The sequence below is a fragment of the Trichoderma breve genome, chromosome 4 (genome assembly GCF_028502605.1).
Source record: "Trichoderma breve strain T069 chromosome 4, whole genome shotgun sequence".
NCBI lineage: Eukaryota > Fungi > Ascomycota > Sordariomycetes > Hypocreales > Hypocreaceae > Trichoderma > Trichoderma breve.
This window is the reverse complement of record NC_079235.1, coordinates 489,231-506,925: the sequence shown is the minus strand read 5'-3', so window position 1 is coordinate 506,925 and position 17,695 is coordinate 489,231. Positions and strand designations below refer to the sequence as shown.

The window sequence follows — 17,695 nt, the reverse complement described above, 5'->3', positions numbered from 1 at the left end:
TAAAGTGAGAGAATGAGAAGTATAAAAGAGAAAGAAGATGGAAGAAATGACAAGAGAAGAGGAGAAGAGAAGGGAGCGGACAAGTCACAACAGCTGCACTGCTGTACACATGCCCTCGCCGAGGCTGAACGAGCTGAGACAGGCCACAGGACCAAACAGCCCGCCCAATTCTGATCAGTCACCAGCAATTCTCCAATATCACAGGGCGAGTAACAAGCACAAACGGCGCCAAGCAGCGGCCCGTCGAGTAAAAAACAGAAAAAAATCCGTCTAGTGGACGCCTTCGCCTACCCTTGCAGCGGGTCATGCGCCATTCGGGCCGCTGTGATTGGAGAAGGGCTCCCATGTTGCCATGCTAGGTGGTGCTAAAGCAGGATTTTATACAGTAGAGCGATGAATGGGAAAATCTTTTCTATTTTTCAACAAATGGTCAGAAAAGATTGTTGGAGAAGAAGAGAGTGTGTGTGAGGAGGCGAGGGAGCTGAAGGAGCTTGGCCATGTGGCGAGGTGGGAGTGGGCGTGGGGAAAAGGGAAGAAGAGGCAAAAGAGAGAAGAGGGAATATAGGTATATCAAATGAATGGTAGTGGTAGTTTATTGGGTATATCAATATCAACCCTTGGTAGCCATCTATCAGTATCATCATCATAGCCATCATCCATCGTGCAAACATTGTATACTTGTCCTCGTACAATCCATCTTGCATCTTGTAGTCAACGAATCATGCACCATCAAAGCCCCGGCGTATAAGTGCTAAAGACTCACAACAGCATCTCCACTGCGCTATTGCCATGAAGCCCATCCACAGACCACGTGCGTGGGGGGCACCCAAGCTTTGGTAGACAAAGAACCAAAACTCATCAATGCGGATATTCCCTCTTTATACCAAAAAGCCAAAGGCGTAAAAGAGGAATCGACTCTCACTCTCATGACACTGTCCCTCATGGTAGTCCGCGGGTGCCGTAGAACACCGTAGGACGCCGTGGAGGCCGTGGAGGCCGTGGCACCCCGAAGCCGCTTCTCCAGTTCCAGACTCTTTCAACCCTCTCCAGGTTGGTCATCCCAAATCCACAAATTGGTGTCAAGCCGAAGCCGAGCGCCGCACCAATGATACTGGACCGGTTTTCTCTTTCCCCCTTCGGTCATCTGCAACCCTCGGAGCGCGAAGCCGTTAAGAAACGGACGGTCGGCGAACTCCGATTCCTTTTTGGGTGGTGCTTTTCCGACGCTTTTGCTGTTGTCTTGGGTTGCCAAGGGCTGCCAAGAGATAGATAGATACCTATACGACATTCGTGTTAATTCCTTGCCAATTCTTGGCTTGATAAGAACAAAAAGAGAAATTCTCTTTTTTTAGAAAAAAAAAAAAAAAAAACTCACAATTTGAGAAGTATGTTGTTTCCGTGACTCTATTACGCACGGCTTGCGACACAATTGAATTGCGGCGGCTATGTTGTGCCGATGATGACTGGGCAGATCCTTGCCCGGTCTCGCAAAAGCCCACCGAGGAAAAAAAAGAGCCGTGCCGTGCGTGCGTACGGCAGTTGTCAATAGCTCGGCAGGCTATTTTGTGACTCTTAATTCACGAGCTAGGTTTGATGTCCGCCATGGCCGCGCGTATCGTTTTGGCGACGAAGTTGTTCGTGGGCGTGTTTGGTGAGATTTTGTGGTCTGGAACTGCTCTTGCTGTTGGTCGAAGAATTCTTCTTAGCTGTCTTATACGAGTTCCCTTGCATAGATAGATGGGTGTTGTGTGTTCTTTAGACTTTAGAAATGTCTTTGGTCTGACTTACATGCTGCGTTTGTGAGCTGCTGCTGTTGCTGCTGTGCGGCTACTGGATCCGAGACCTCTGGTGGCATTTCACGGTCTGGGAGTGATGCAAATTCCAATGCAAGGCGCTCGAAGCAGTCTTGCTCTGACTTGACTTGAGTCGCAGACGATGCAACAGACGGTGGCACCATGACTAGAAAATAAGAATATATATAAGCATTGTGTTGACTTCTGTTTTTTTGTCAAACAAAAGAGACATACCTGGAGTTGTCCCTGCAGACGTGTTCTGACTTGGTAACTGATTTTGATGTTGCTGATATTGACTCTGGGTCTGATACTGGAGATTGGAACTCTGATATTGATATTGGTTTGGCTTCTGGTAAGGACTCTGGTTCTGGCCCTGGTTTTGGCCTTGGTTCGAAGACATTGCTGCTGCTACTCCAAACTCAGCCGCTTTAGTTGCATTGGCCTGCCAGTAGCCGTCTCCAAGAAGAGCAGCCCGAGCAATGGAGTTATATATGGCAGTATCCATGCCTCGTTTACTGCTCCAACATATACGGAGGAGGATCAGCTTTGTAATTATATACAAGGCCAACCCAGTCAGTCACCCACAACAAGGCAAGCCCGCTTTTTTCCTAGTCGCGTTAAGATTCCCTTTCTGAAAGGAACGTCCATTCAGACAGCTATATACGTACGTACGTACATACGTTACCGCTTGGCGTCCACCTGGGCAGGATGGCATCATCGAGTATGAGTCCCCCCGGATAGAACCTCTCCCCCAGAAAAAGCAGCGTTTCCTGTGTCCAGGAAAGCGTGTAAGCAAGCCAAGCTTTCGCACTCACCCCACTTAGCCCGAGTAGCGAACTCGGCTCCGAAGCCGATCCCCTATTTTTTTTTTTTGGTTTACAGTGGGTTGCTGGGCTGCTTTTTTCCGTGGAGGTTTTGTGACTGACTGACTGACTGACTGACTGACTGACAGGACCACCTACCTAGACGAAAGCGAAGACGTTTGAGTCTTAGCTTTTTTGCTATTCCTGCCTAGGGGCGCTTAGTTATCCCGGGCGGAGCCTCCCCGTTCCTTCTTTGTATGTGTTGAATGAAGGATCGAGCGTAACTCAACAACTCTTGCATGCTCGTATAGAACCCAGACCCTCGTCTTACAGACTTCAAGCGCGGGTTGTATCTGTTTCTGTCTAAACGCGAATCCGAGATGCGAAACAAGAATAGTACCTACTTACTGTACGGAGTAATTTGAAGAAATATTCCGAAGAGCCTTTCTGCTCGAATCCTGCCGCTCGTCCGTCTCTGCATATACACGTGTGTTTTGTCACCTCTACGCTATTTTCTATCCTCCTGTAATATTTTTTTCGGCGAACGACTCATAGCCTGGATGTGGCTCCTTAGCCCGAACAGGGAAGCGTGCACCACTCTTTGCCCGATACACTCTCGCCGAAGGCACTGAAGCGACATACGAATCAGCATCAGCGCTTCCAGTTTCCAGAATCTTCATCGTCATACAAAGGGCGCGGCGAACTGAACTTTGCCTTCTCCTCTGGTGCTACTTTCTGAGCTCAGCCGCTTATTTCGCATCTTTTAAACCAAGAGCCTCGACCCTTTGTCAGCGAGGGCGAAATGGAGACTACCTTACCTTATTTACAAGTGTATACTATGGATATCTACCTCTATAAAATAGGCTACGCCAAGGCCTACGTTGCCCAGGTTGGGAGTTTGCACGAGTCAGAGACGCACTCACTTGCTGCAACGTCAGCGCTGTGCGCGGCGGCCGGTTCTGGACAACCGGATGGAACAACGGATGCAACCTCTCTCTCTCTTTTTAATTTGATTTGATTTCTTCTTGGACCGTGTTTTGAGCCTTCTTATTTTAGACGCCTCTTTTTGGGGGGATGCGATAATTGTCAACATGACCTATTCTCGGCGTTATAGTGGGCTGCTGCTGTGACTCTTCTTCTCTGACGTTGGGTGTTGGTTCTATTCACAGTTAGCTGCTTTATTACTACCACGGTTTGATCCCGACTCCGAAGCCGCGACTCGGCTTTGTGGCAGCTTCCGTTCATTTACAAACTTGCTCAGCATTTGTAACCTCCAAAAGAGTTCGAGATGCACGACGTCGCGCAACGTCGGTATCGTCAGCTGCTTCGGCATAGGTCTGACCGGAAGTTGCTTTTGAGATTGCACCGACTAGTCGCTTGGCTGTATTTCAAGGATCCATGCTATATGTTGCTGCATAGGGCACACACGTATTGGCTAATTTATACGAGGCCGGACTTATTGTTCTTGGCACGGCTTAAACTCCAGCAGTCCAGCAGAAGTTCTATATTTGTTGACATTGCTTCACAAGAGACTATACGATGGCGAGTTGACACCATCAGGCAGGAAGAAAAATTTTCCAAATTGTATATTGCAGAATGAAGAATGATGTTTATCGAACCAAAAATGTGTTGAACAGGAAATGATGTCTAATAACAGAAAAGATCCCCCAAGAGAATGTAAGAATACAATGGTGATGAAGAAGAGAAGAAAAACAAGAAAACCAGGAAGAACAAGATGCATGTTAAAAACAAGGGGTCCGTGCCCCAGCAGCGAACGTAAGAATAAGAGAAACCCTAGAGCGCATTGCTTCTTCGCCAGAGATGCATATGCAGACGAATGATGTAGACGCCGTCGTCCATGAAGAAAGGAATCCCTCCCAAAACATCGCTTTTTTCTTTAACAAAAACAAAAGACCGACACGAAACAGAAATAGAAAACAAAAACAAAAACAGCAAGCAATAACAGAAGCAGAAACAAAGTCAGTCGCTCTAAAAAGAGAGGACAAAGGAACGAAAGAAGGATAGAAAGCAAGCAGGCCCATCAAACCAAATCACTCCCCAACAAGAAGAGAAGAATACAACGCAGTGCAATGCAATGCAATGCAGAAGGCTTCAACGCTCAGACTCATGCATGTGCTTAGTACCAGGTCGGCGGCGTCGCCCAGTGCCTCAGCATCGTCTCAATCGCCGCCCTCCACTCGTCCTCAAAGCACGTCGCCAGCTGCTGCACCATCTTCTCGCTCGGGCCCTTTCCTCCCCACATCTCCGGCTTGCGTGCCTCGGCGTCCGAGAAAATCCTCACCAGCCCGTCGTCCCGCATCCGCGTCAGGCACAGCCACGCCAGGTTCCAGCTGCGGTTGCTCTCCGGGTCCGAGCGAACACGCCGGTGCGCCTCGGCGACAATGTCGGCGCTCAGGGGATAGTTTCGGGTCAGGCCCCGGAGCTCAATGAGGAACTGGTTGCTCGATACGTAGTAAATCCAGGCTGAAGTCATGGGCTGCTGAAAGGCTCGTGCCTCTGCCTCCGAGTCGCACGTTGCGGCGATGCGCTCGATGCGGCAGAGTTCCGTCAGAGTGTTGATCCGGTGAGTGTTGAGCGAGTCGATGAGCTGTGAAACGGATGACTGTGCCGTTGTGTTAGCAAAGTGCTTGCCTTACATCGTCAAGCCTCCCCTGGCCTCGTCTTGCATATAAGCCAGCAGCTTGAGTGTATACAAGAGTTTGTGTATAACTTATACATGGTAGGCCTAGTATTTGCATACACATGTATTGATGTATGCACGCTTATGCTCTTTATGCAAGACAACCCAGGGGGGAGAGGGGAACCAATAGCATGACAACTTACCCGAGTCTTCTCTGGAGTCTTGGAACCCCTGGAACTCGAACTACCGCCGCTTCGAGGAGTGGACATGGTTGGTTGGGTTTGCTGGCTGATGTTGAGACAAAGTTTTGTATGAGCAAAGAGGAGTGAGGTTTTGTCGGGGTCGTTGTCGATGTAGTTGTTGTTGTTGTCGTCGTTGTCGTCGTTGTGGTTGTTGGTTGTTGCAGGTTGTTATCGACTCTGTTGGTCTTAGGGTTGTTGGTAGATGATGCAAGACGGGGATTTTTGGTTTATATCTTCTGTTGAAGCTCGAAAAAGTGTGAGGCTCCAATTTCCTATCGCAGAAGCCCTCTTTGACAACCCTTGCCTCGGTCATGCCTGAAAAGAATAGGTGTGTGTGTGTGAAGCCTATAGTTGTGAGAGGTTCGGAAAAGTCTGCCTGCAACCAACATGGATGAAGCTTATTGTGTCTATAGTTTCGCAGCATCGAAACGCTGCAAGTGACTCAGTCTGAAATGATGAGGATCCTTCGCAAGGCGTTGTCGATGGGGGTTCATCATGAGAATGCCAATACACGGCCCGGTTGTCAGCGGATGTAAACTGTTCCGTTGAGATGGAAATGGATGAGCAACAAAAGACCAGGTGAGAGAACAAGGTCCAAGGTGTCAAGTCCACAGCTCAAGGTGGCTGCATGGGATGGGGTGGGCTTCCCGTGCTGACGATGGGCCAGACTCCCCACGTCTTTGCAGCCTGAACTTATCGTTTGCAATGGGCAATGCTAGTCGGTCTGACTCTAGGGCCATCTGATACCATCGCCAGACCAAGCCGGGTACTAGGACACATGGCTAGCTCCAACGTCTTTGTCGTCTACCCCCGACCCCCAACCCCCATAGGGCTTTCTCTCATTCTGCCCTGAAGGTGGATCTGTGAGATGCGAGGAACCTGCCCGGAAAGCTGCTTTCCCTTCATTGCAATGCCTGATAGTCGGTGCCAATAGGAGTTTAGAGTGGACTTGAAGCGTAAAGAGCTGCACCGGTAATGGTTTACCAAGCCTGGTTGGTGCCGGATCCACCGAGGCGATCGACTGCAGAGTTGCAGCGCTAAGACCAATACCAGGATTAGAAGCATCAGCAGTAAACAGCACCAAGACTTCGGTAGTGGTGGCGGGTGTGGAATGGCGGGTGTGTGAGAAGGGGATCAAATGGACTAAACGGCGAAGCACACCAAACATGCAAGCTAGCAAGGCGTTGCTGAACCACTTTTGGCAAATGGTAACTCCGCTGGTTCCTGGCCAGGGTCTGAGCTAAGCCGAATCGATGGGCTCATCTTGCAGGTCAGGGCAGGGCAGGGCCAAGGAACATTCTCCCAGGGCGGATATGGCGGACATGGCGGGTGTCAGCGCAAGCCGCATCGTTTTCGTGGGTGGGCAACAAGTGCCAGGCAGGGCTACGGAAGCGCGCCGCGGAGGCTTGCGGCGTTTCTCTGGCGGTGTTTCTTGACGGTATTTCTCTGCTGTGCATGCGCATAAGCCCGCTGGAAATGGCCAGGGTTGGGGCGATAGAATAGACGCGCTAGGGATCTGTTCTCGTATTCGAACGATTCGTGGCCTTGCCTAGCCGAGTCAAAAAGTTGCCGTTGATTTGAGTTGAGTTGAGTCGAGTCCAAGGACCTTTTGGTAGGTTGTCTTGGCCCTGTAATGCAAATACTGTTTCCCGTAGCAATCAATCCAAATAACGACTCAGTTACTGGAAGCGGCAACTTTCTCCACGCCAGCCCCACGTCGTTCCAAAGATACCAATCCTTGCGAGTTCCTGGTTTGGTGCCATGCCTTGCAGGGAAAAGATGGCGATGATGGGTGGGATAGCGCAGAAAGATGCGAGGCGGCCAATGGGAGTCGTGGTCGCCGGATATCCGAATTAACCGTTGTGCGCAAACAAGCCAACAAGCGCCCCTGCGCGCTTAGACAGGGTTAGACGCAGCACAGCCACGCAATTAACCGCGATGGTGGCTAGGGGAGGGGGCTGGAGACGCTAGTAGAGGGCTGAAGTGGAAAAGTCTCCGACCGCCGCTAACCTGGAGCCCGCCTAATCTCGAATGATGCACAGCACCAGCCCGGAGTACCCCGTAAGCACGCGTCACAGTGATGTGAGTTCATGAGACGTAAATTCTGCCTCGCCTGAGCTCGTGCTCCTTTCGGATCTATCCTCTTCCGCGCGTCTACGCGCCTATCAGAGCTCGAATCCAGCAAGCGCCAAAACCCACGCGGGAGATGGAGCCGGTAGCTCGCATCCGGGCTGAGTCATGCCTTTTTAGGCATGCAAAGATGGTTGTGAGGCCTCGCGCTTGTTTGGACGACAGCCTGGAGTTGCGTCGCCAGTTGTTTCTACGATCGCTTCTACCGATTTGCACACACACACGCACACACTTACACACCGGGCGCAACGTCATTGGGGTCGGCTCTCGCAGGCGCTATGGAGGAGCTGTCCCATCTGCCAATGCATAAATACCGGCACCTTTGTCCAGCTCATGCAAGATGATGCCGGCAACACAGATGCTCTCCGGTGTGCGGCTGTCGGGGGGCGGCCGTCGCGGCCGTGGTGTGCGAAATACGGACGTCTGCCTTGCATGACCTAACAATTCCGCCCGTATTATTCCACAATACCTTACTCAACACTCCATACTGCCCCTCTGCTCGCGCCGGAGTGACATCTAGGCGGCAAAGATAAAAGGTTTATTGCCTACTACCTTTTACTATACCGGTAAGCTTCTCCATGGCTGGGTCCGTGAACTCCTTGAGCAGTCAATCTCGCTTCACTCGGTGCTGTTTCGGCCGAGGCAGTTTCTCCCTTTACTCTGCCGCCTAACCCTAAGCCAGTCAATATTTTCAGCAGCCCCTTGCTGAAATTATTTCCAAGCCCTTATTACTAACAATATTTATTTTTATCCCCCTTCGAGAATTAATATAGAACGCTGAATCGCTGGTTGTGGGTGCAGGTGCCTATTAATTAGCTAGGGAGAGCAAATATTGGAGCAGCAGGGGCTCAGCACTTTATATGAGCTGCCGGCCTGCCACGATTGCCCAATGCTCACTCCTCGTTAATTGGAACAATCTCGGTCGCTTTGCCAATACTACTTCTAGTATTATCGCTACTCCTAGTAGTAGGACTAGAATGCTGTTTGTCTCTGCCAGCACGACAACCATTTGGCCTGGGCTGTTTGTTTCGTTTCTGGTGCGACCGGCGGGGCCTGGTTCTGCACCGAGCTATCAAAACATGGCCCCAGCACGTTCGACTTCTCCCTGAGTGCACCAACCGGCATCAATTTTGCTTACTCGTATGCTTATTGCATCAAATGGTTTCACATTGGGTGGTTTTAGCACTATGATGCGAGCTTCATCTGCTGCTGTGCACGGGCAGATGCGCGCTGAAAGAGGAGAAACGTCTGGCAACAGTAGGATACTCAGGTTAGTATGGTTTCACAGTGGCCTTGATACTACATTGATAAGTAGAGAGACAGTATGGCGTCATATTAGGGTAGGAGTTGGTTTGAGAAACAGAAGATTGAGAAAAAAAAATAAAGAGCACTTGAGCACGAAAAAGATAGGGAACATAAAGGGAAAAGGAAAATAACATCAGCAAACAGCAAACGGGCATCATCACTGCAGATCCCCATTCAAGTGGGCAGCCCCGTTGTCACGGTACCTCAGCTCCCATCATTGGTTTGCTGTGCTCCCTCGTATTGTCCCTTGTTTGTGACCTTCGGCCATGGCCGTTCAGCTTCCAATTAGATCCAAGATGTGCTCTCTGTGCTGCCCAATCCGGCTAGACGCTCTGAGGCTATGCACTCCTGTTTCAACTTGGGGAGTGCGGATCCCTCCAGGGGATGCAGGTACCATTACTTGCAATTTACAGCGCTGCAGGCACCGCTCCAGGTACCTGACAGAAGCCAAGGGACCGCTACAGCAACCGGCACGGTCCCTGAAATGCACGTGATCCCAGCTGTCACTCCCCCTGCCTGCAATTTCGCCATGGCGCAGCTCAAAACTGCCGTCCTTTCTCTCATCAACTTTCTTTTTGGCCTCGACATTGCAAGCCTTCTCATTCTTAGCATTGCCTCGTTTTCTTGTTGCGACGTTCATTTCCTTGTCCACAGACGTTCTTTCATTTTAACACTGCCCAACACGGCCCAATAGACTCACTCAATCGCTCTTTAGCTACTTTGCTCGTCACACACCACGCTCTTTGCACTGCATCAGTAACATTCAATCACTACATTTCACCATGAAGCTGTCTTCGACCATCGCGACTGGTGTTGCCCTTGCGGCCGGTGTTTCTGCTGGACAGAAGAACTACCTCGGCTTCAACTCCGGCAACACCCTTCCCGACGAGTCCGCCAAGTTCGAGAAGGACTTCTTGGCCGAGTTCAGCACCGCCCAGAAGCTTGTTGGCGCCCCCGGCACCTTCAACGCCGTCCGACTCTACACCAACATCCAGGCCTACTCCACAAACACTCCCATCGAGGCCTTTTCCGCCGCCGTCAAGACCAAGACCTACATCCTCCTTGGTGTCTGGGCCTCTGGCACCACCAACATCAACAATGAGCTTGCTGCCCTGACCGCTGCCGTCAAGCAGTTCGGCACCGACTTTACCGATCTCGTCATCGGTATCTCCATCGGTAGCGAGGATCTGTACCGTGACTCGGCCACTGGACGAACCAACAAGGCTGGTGTCGGCAACGGCCCCCAGGAGATTCTCGGCTTCATCAACGACTACAAGAAGGCCTTTGCCAACACTCCCATGGCCAGCGTCCCCATTGGTCACGTCGATACCTGGGATGCTTGGGTCAACGGTACCAACAAGGTTGTTCTCGACGCTGTCGACTGGATTGGCGTTGACGAGTACCCCTTCTACGAGACCGGCAAGGGCAACGACATTAGCAACGCCGGCAAGCTCTTCGACGCTGCTTACCAGACCACCCTTGGCGTTGCCAATGGCAAGCCCGTCTGGGTTACCGAGACTGGCTGGCCCCTGACCGGTCCCGACTGGGACGAGGCCAAGCCCAGCGTCGCCAACGCCAAGTCGTACTGGGACCAGATTGGTTGCCAGAGGCTGTTCAACAAGGTCCCCACCTTCTGGTACAACCTGCGTGACTCCAACCCTGCCAACCAGGTCAAGTTTGGTATCAGCCAGAGCCTGTCCTCCACTCCCTCATTCGACCTGACCTGCCCTCCCGAGTCCTCGGAGTCCTCCAGTGCCATCACTAAGCCTACCGGCAAGTCTTCTTCCACGGCCACCACTCTCGTCCACGCCACCGGAACTCCCTCCCCTGTCAAGAGCGGCTCCGACGACAGCTCTTCCAACAACGCTGGAGGTTCCAAGTCTAGCAACGGCGATTCTTCCAGCACCACATCAGGCGCTCCTGCTGCTACCACCACCAGCGCTGCTGCTGTGACCCGATTCTCTGGAGCTGCCATTGCTGGTGTCGCCCTGGTTGCCGGTGTCCTGGCCTTGTTCTAAGCCTGAAGATGTTCTTGTAAATAAGGGTTCGCAATTTGAGGAGGATAGATGTTGATGGGTTTCTTGGGAAATAGAATAAACCAACGATAGACTGGTTTTTTGACAATAAATGCTTGGCTATAATTTTTTTTAAAACAATAATCCTTTTTCACCATGGTCTCCTAGTACGTCTCGTTCGTCGTAGATTAGCATCAGTGCCTCAGTATTTGTAGATGCTGGTGAGTAGAGTTTGAACTAAAAAATGAAGTTTTTATCATTTTCCCCTATTATACTATGCTAAATCTATTTCTACTTTTACTAAACTGAAATCAACGCTATTGCCATACATATCCATACATCCAACGCCCAATTTGAGAGGAGACACGCACATCCACGAAATCTCTACCAGTAGAGACTCTATACAGGTGTACTTCTTTTTCTTCTTCCATCATACATGTACAATTTGGCTGTTCATCTAGACAGTGCCGGTGCGGAACAGCTCCAGGTGCTGCTTCTCAAGGCTGACGCCCTTCTTGAGCAGCTCAGCTCGCGTCTGGATCATCCACTCCTCAGGACCACAGATGTAGTACTCGGCGGAGGCATCGCTCACAGGCAGCACGCCCTCAGCCTCGAGGGTGTCCAGGCTAATGCGGCCGGCGTAGTCGTACTGCTGGCCCTTGACGTCGGCCTCGCCGACGTTCTTGATGAAGATCTTGGTGGACAGGTTGCTGTGCTTGGCATCAGCCTCGCGGATGTGCTTGCCGTATGTCACGGCTCCAGAGTGTCGAGCACCGTGGATCCACGTCACGGGGCGAGCACCCTGAGACGAGTTGTCGAGGATGGTGTCGAGGATGGACAGCAAGGGAGTGACGCCAACGCCGGCAGAGAGCAGCACGATGGGAGCGGTCACCGGCGTGTCGGCGGCGCTGAAGGTGAACTCGCCGTGGGGAGGGCTGAGCTGGACCTTGTCGCCGACCTTGTACTGCTCATGCAGGCGCTGCGAGACGAGGCCGGCGATCTTGCCGGCAGCTAGTTCCTCGACGGTGTACGAGTCGACGTCCTTTTCCTTCTTGACGGTGACGCGGTACTGCTCGGCGCTCTGGTGGGGGGCCAGGCTCAGGCTGAACTGGCGGCTCTGGAACAGGCCGTTGAGCTCCGGGATGGGGATCTGCAGGCTGACGTACTGGCCGGGCAGGAACTGGGGCAGCAGGCCGCCGTCGGAGGGCTTGAGGTAGAAGCTGGTGATGCCCTCGGCCTCGTCCTCGCGGCGGGCAATGGTGAAGTCGCGCCAGCCTTGCCAGCCGGCCTCAGAGTAGAGCGTCTTCTCGCGCTGGATAAAGATGTCGGCCAGCAGGCCGTAGGCAATGGTCCAGGCCTCCTCGATCTCCGGGGTGAAGGCGTCGCCGAGGATCTGCTTGAAGGCGCCGATCAGGTACTTGCCGACGATGGGGTAGTGCTCGGGCTGGATGAAGAGCGAGACGTGCTTGTGGGCGATCTTCTCGACGGCGCCGGCGATGACGCCCAGGTTGTCGATGTGGGTGGCGGCGGCGAGGACAGAGTTGGCGAGGGCGGCTTGCTGGGCGCCGGTCTGCTGGTTGCGCAGGGAGAAGTAGTTCTTGAGCTCCGGGTGGGCGGCGAGCATGTTGGCGTAGAAGGTGGTGGTGACGGTGGTGCCGTGCTCGCGGATGATGGGCACGGTGGACTTGATGATGGCGATTTGCTCTGGGCTGAGGGCGGCCATGGTGACGGTGATGTTTGGTTTTTTGGTGTTGCGGTGGATATGTGGTCTAGTTGCTGGAGTTTTGTTTTATACTCGAGAGACACGGGATGGTTGCGGATTGATGTCTGCCTTCTCTGCCGTGTGTCTCACTTTTTGGGCTCCTGATTATTATTTCCAAGGTTTTTTTCTGTCTTTCCTTTTTTTTCGGGTGTGTGTGCTGGCAATAGCCTATTGGTTTTGTTCCGTGTGGCTCTATAGTTCTATACGGAGTCTAATAGAGGTCGCAAGTCTATAACAAAGACAAGAAAAAAAGAGCAATTGATGTTGTTGTTATGGTGTGTTGATGATCTGAATAATAAACCCAAAAACCATCACGACAGCGTCATTCCCTTATATATCCATCCTAAACCAAATAAAAAATCTCTTCTAGTCTTTTCCACGCTGCATCTCCATTCTGTTCAGAACGTCTCCGCGCATCTGCAGGCCAGCCTCTTTTGCGCTTACTTACACACGCAAGCGCTGGGGGCAGCCAATCCGATAGCCGCCATTACACCAGCCCGGAGATCCGGAGACGCTGGATTCACGCCGCGCCCGGCTACTTTATAAGAAACCTTCGGACGACCCTTTTTTTTTTTCACGCTCCTGGTCCCTGGATTTTTTGCATTGCGCATGACGGGCTCCACTGCGGACTTGGGTGGGCTGATATTTGGAAATATGCGAGGACGGACCGGAGCGGCGCACATGGAAATAATCGGAATGCTTTTTTTTTTTTTTGTTATACGAGGACTTATTAGTTGAGTACGGGAGGTACCCGGTTGAGAGCTGAACTAAGGAGAACACCAGTGGTGCGATCCGATTTTGCGGCAAAAGACAAGAGTAATAAGAGTCATGGAACCCATCGATCATACGAGATTTCGTCAGGCGTGATATTAGTAGTCTTGGAGATTCGAAATAGAGCATATCCGCGGAGAATGAGATTTCTATACTCTTTTCTTCTGCTTTTTTGCTTTTGAGGTTATCTTGATTTGCCTTTCTGACGTGATGTGACGGATGAGTCGATGTTTAGTTATTGCTTGATCACACCTCGTAATAGGAGTGCGAGTTTCGTTCACTACACTTTTCGGCTTCTCTTTCTGCCTCTTCTTTCCTTTCTTAGCATTGCCTTATATTCATTATTATTTCTCCTAGATTGCACTATTTCTTTTCTTTTAAGATAGTTGATTGTATGTCCTGTACAGATTCAACTGCCGGCCTGTAACTATCCACTGTCTCTATTTGGCATTGGTGTAGTAACCTGTCTAGAATACTTATGCAGGTGCTCACCCGGACTTCTTCGGAATGACGTTATCCCACCATTCAACGGCTGTCTAACCGGGCGAGCCATTGACCCCGTACTTTATGCGTCTCTGCAAGGCGTCTCTGCAAGCTATAGAAACTTATTTTGCAGTTATCAGCTCTCAAGTGGGCCCTAGCCGAAGAATTGCTTTCGATGTGATCAATTAAAATCCTGGTTCGCGATAGTACAGGGTATGCAAGCATGGAATATCATGCGTGGAGGATCGGCTTAGCCCCGGATTCCAGCTTGTAAGCTCACGGTCAGAACTCTTTTGGCCGAGTTGGTATCAGTTGGCATCTTTCAGTCGTAAGAAAGTTAAAAAAGACAAATCACATGGGAGATACTATTTTTGTCAATACAAGATAAATGCAGCATTGATGGGGACTTATTTTGGCTGGCAGCACTGCTGACATAGCAAATGATGCTCTCCGAAATCCTAGGCCTAATGCGTCAAGCTTGCCTGCTGATAAGCTGATAAAGCTCCTGCTTAGTCATCTTGGAACGGGGAAAGGTGGCCGTTGACGACATCCAGCCCACCAAAGCTGCTCCAAATGAGGCATCCAGCTATGAACACCACATAAGCTGCCAATATGCGACGCTCACTGCAATCGGCCCTGCTGCTGGGCCTGTCGTCGCTCGTGGCAGCTGTCTACAAGGACGAGGTTGGCCAAATCGACTTCCACCACGCCCTCGTCGGCCTGCCCCAGAGCGAGACGACCTTCTTCCACCGGCCCAAGAAGGACGAGAAAGCGAGTCTTCTATATACACTCAGCGATGTGGGAGTCCTGGGCGCCGTGAACCCCAATTCGGGCGCTCTTGTCTGGCGCCATCAGATTTTCCCTGACATCTCCCATGGAGGCGGCCACCTGAGGGCCCCCGAGGGCGAGAACTGGATAATTGCTGCACACGGCCAGCAGGTCCAATCGTGGGCTGCGCTGAGCGGCAGGAACCTGTGGCAGACCGAGTTCAATGGCCAAGTCAAGGATCTAGAAGTCATGGAACTGACCGAGAGCGCGAGAAAGGACGTCCTCGTCTTGTTCGAGGAGGATGGCGTCACGGTTCTGCGCAGACTGCACGGCGTTTTGGGCTCCGTGGTTTGGGAGTTCCGCGAGGTCTCCAAGGATATCCCGCTCCAAGTGTCCACCAGCCTCTCCAATGTCTACGTCATCAGCCTTCATGGATCTCCCTCTTCGTACAGCTTGAAAGTCACCTCGTTGGAGCCCGCCACGGGAGGACGAGTTGACCACTGGACGGTTGGCACCAAGGGCGATGTCCATGGACCGCAGGATGTCATGTTTGTCGGCGCGAACTCGGCTGCTCCAATCCTGGCATGGGCCAGCAACGATCTGGCTAAGCTTAATATTCACATCTTGGGCACAAAATCAAAGCAAGACTTTGCGCTGCCCGCGGATACCGTCTCCGTCGAGATTCACGCCCCGCACTTGACCCAGTCTCAGCCTCACTTCTTGGTTCACACCCGTACCACTACTGGCAACAAGGGCGAGGTCTTCCATACTAACATAAAGTCTGGCCAGATCACCAAGGCTTATGAGCTTCCCCTGCTCCCCGGACTTGGCGCGTTCTCCACCAGCTCCGAGGGCGCCAATGTTTACTTTACTCGCGTTACTAACGACGAAGTCCTCGTTGTTTCCTCCGACTCTCACAGTGTCTTGGCTCGTGATCCTCTCAAGTCCGACGCCCGCGTTGAGGCCGTTCACGCCGTTTCCGAGGTCATCAAGAAGGCTGGCGGTAAGGAGTTTGCTATCCGATCTGCCACCGTCACCAAGTCTCAGGACTGGGTGCTGATTCGAAACGGTCAAATCGACTGGACTCGCTCCGAGGGCCTCAGTGGCGCCGTTGCCGCGGCTTGGGCTGAGATCCCTGAGGCCGAGAACCTGGCCAAGGTACTGGCCGAGGAGGCACACACCAACCCATTGGACGCCTACATCCACCGCGTTACTCGCCACATCAACGATCTCCAGTATCTTCCCGAGTACCTTGCTACTATCCCAACTCGAATCATTGAGAGTGTTACTGGTGGCGCTGTTGTAGTGTCTAAAACTACAGGTCTTCACCGTGACTCGTTTGGCTTCAACAAGATCATCATCGTCGCCACCCGCCGTGGTCGATTCTATGCCCTAGACACCGGAAATCATGGCGAGATTGTTTGGTCCGCTGATGTGTTCCCTCAGGCTCCCGGTTCTACACTTGATGTGAAGGGCATCTTGGTCAATGATTCCGAAGGCACAGTCACAGTTCGCGGCGCTAACGGCGAGTACGCTGTTATCAAAGTGGCTGATGGACAACTTGTCGAGTCTCAATCCGGCAACGACTTGGCCGCTGTCTCTGCTACCGCTGTAATCGAGAGCGAGGGTAACAAATGGCTGCTTCCCCTTGGGCAGGACCGAAAGCCGACTAGCGATGCCCTGAAGGATCTCGCTCTTGACCAGACAATTGTTATCCGAGAGGACGACGATTCCATCAAGGGAGTCAAATTCGTCAACCAAGATGGCGAAATTGTCAAAAATGAGATTTGGCAGCTCCAGCTGCTCCCTGGCCAGAAGATTGCCAGCATTGCCAAGACTCCTGCTCATGACCCAATTGCGTCCATCGGCCGTGTGTTGGGAGACCGAAGCGTCAACTACAAGTACCTGAACCCCAATGTCGTTGTCATTGCTGCCATCGATACCGCTGCTTCAGCCCTTTCTGTCTATCTCTTAGACACGGTTACCGGCCAGCTGCTTGCATCCCAAGTTCACGAGGGTGTGGATGGGGACAAGGATATCTCATGTACACTGTCGGAGAACTGGTACAGCTGCGCCTTCTTTGGGCAGTATACTCTTAACGATGGCACGGACCGCGACATCAAGGGGTACCAGGTTGTCGTGTCTGACTTGTACGAGTCCCCCTCAGCTAACGACCGTGGTCCTCTGGGTGACGCAGAAACATTTTCGCCCCTGGATCCCGTTGATACCCCAACCGGTGTGCCTCTTCCATGGGTTGTTTCCCAGACATGGATCCTGTCGGAGCCTCTGAACAACTTGAGCGTTACCCAGACACGCCAAGGTATCAGCAGCCGACAGCTCTTGGCTTACCTGCCCGAGTCTCACGCTATCCTCGGCATCACTCGCCATGGTATCGACCCTCGTCGACCTGTTGGCAGAGACCCGTCTGCGGCAGAGATTGAAGCTGAGGGCCTTGCCAGGTATACGCCTGCCATCTTTATTGATGGGCGGAATCTGCTTAGCCACGAGCGGGACGTTGTTGGTGTTCGGGGTATCGTGACCACGCCGGCCGTGGTTGAGAGCACGAGCTTGTTGGTGGCATATGGTATTGACATCTTTGGATCTCAGATTTCACCAAGCGGCCAGTTTGATATTCTGGACAAGGGATTCAACAAGGTTACTTTGCTTGCCACCGTATTGGCGCTCACTTGGGGAGTCGTGCTATTGGCACCCATGGTATGTTTACTCCTTTTCACGAAAAATTGGGAACGATAACTGACTTTATGCAGGTTCGGAGAAAGCAGATCAATCGGATGTGGGAAGCATTTTTGTAAGAAAGGAACACGGCGATGTGATAGAGAGGATAAATCACGGATACCACATGCTGGATTTATAATTAGGTGGCGCGCGCGCGCATTTGCTTTAGGGGCCTGCGCTTTAATGTATATGAACAATGAAAGAAATGGAAGGCATTTTTGGATGACAAATTTTTGAATGAAGCTC

The 17,695-nt window shown here is 51.9% G+C and overlaps 5 protein-coding genes across 5 annotated transcripts; 2 read left to right on the top strand and 3 right to left on the bottom strand.

Annotated features, from left to right (window-relative positions):
- Positions 1 to 1,577: 1,577 nt before the first annotated feature.
- Positions 1,578 to 2,193, bottom strand: T069G_06465 (uncharacterized protein; the record flags this gene model as incomplete). Its single annotated transcript, XM_056173675.1, has 3 exons — positions 1,578 to 1,681; positions 1,789 to 1,959; positions 2,028 to 2,193. 3 exons carry the CDS (start codon positions 2,191 to 2,193, stop codon positions 1,578 to 1,580), a joined length of 441 nt encoding a protein of 146 aa, XP_056027254.1.
- A 2,540-nt stretch (positions 2,194 to 4,733) lies between these two features.
- On the bottom strand, positions 4,734 to 5,506 carry T069G_06464 (uncharacterized protein; the record flags this gene model as incomplete). The annotated part of the gene is made up of 2 exons (XM_056173674.1): positions 4,734 to 5,219; positions 5,441 to 5,506. 2 exons carry the CDS (start codon positions 5,504 to 5,506, stop codon positions 4,734 to 4,736), a joined length of 552 nt encoding a protein of 183 aa, XP_056027253.1.
- A 4,190-nt stretch (positions 5,507 to 9,696) lies between these two features.
- T069G_06463 (uncharacterized protein) lies at positions 9,697 to 10,932 on the top strand (the record flags this gene model as incomplete). Its single annotated transcript, XM_056173673.1, has 1 exon — positions 9,697 to 10,932. One exon carries the CDS (start codon positions 9,697 to 9,699, stop codon positions 10,930 to 10,932), a length of 1,236 nt encoding a protein of 411 aa, XP_056027252.1.
- A 454-nt stretch (positions 10,933 to 11,386) lies between these two features.
- On the bottom strand, positions 11,387 to 12,652 carry T069G_06462 (oxidoreductase NAD-binding domain-containing protein; the record flags this gene model as incomplete). Its single annotated transcript, XM_056173672.1, has 1 exon — positions 11,387 to 12,652. One exon carries the CDS (start codon positions 12,650 to 12,652, stop codon positions 11,387 to 11,389), a length of 1,266 nt encoding a protein of 421 aa, XP_056027251.1.
- Positions 12,653 to 14,557: 1,905 nt separating this feature from the next.
- T069G_06461 (PQQ-like domain-containing protein) lies at positions 14,558 to 17,526 on the top strand (the record flags this gene model as incomplete). Its single annotated transcript, XM_056173671.1, has 2 exons — positions 14,558 to 17,428; positions 17,482 to 17,526. The coding sequence occupies 2 exons, from the start codon at positions 14,558 to 14,560 to the stop codon at positions 17,524 to 17,526; spliced, it is 2,916 nt and encodes a 971-aa protein (XP_056027250.1).
- Positions 17,527 to 17,695: the final 169 nt, after the last annotated feature.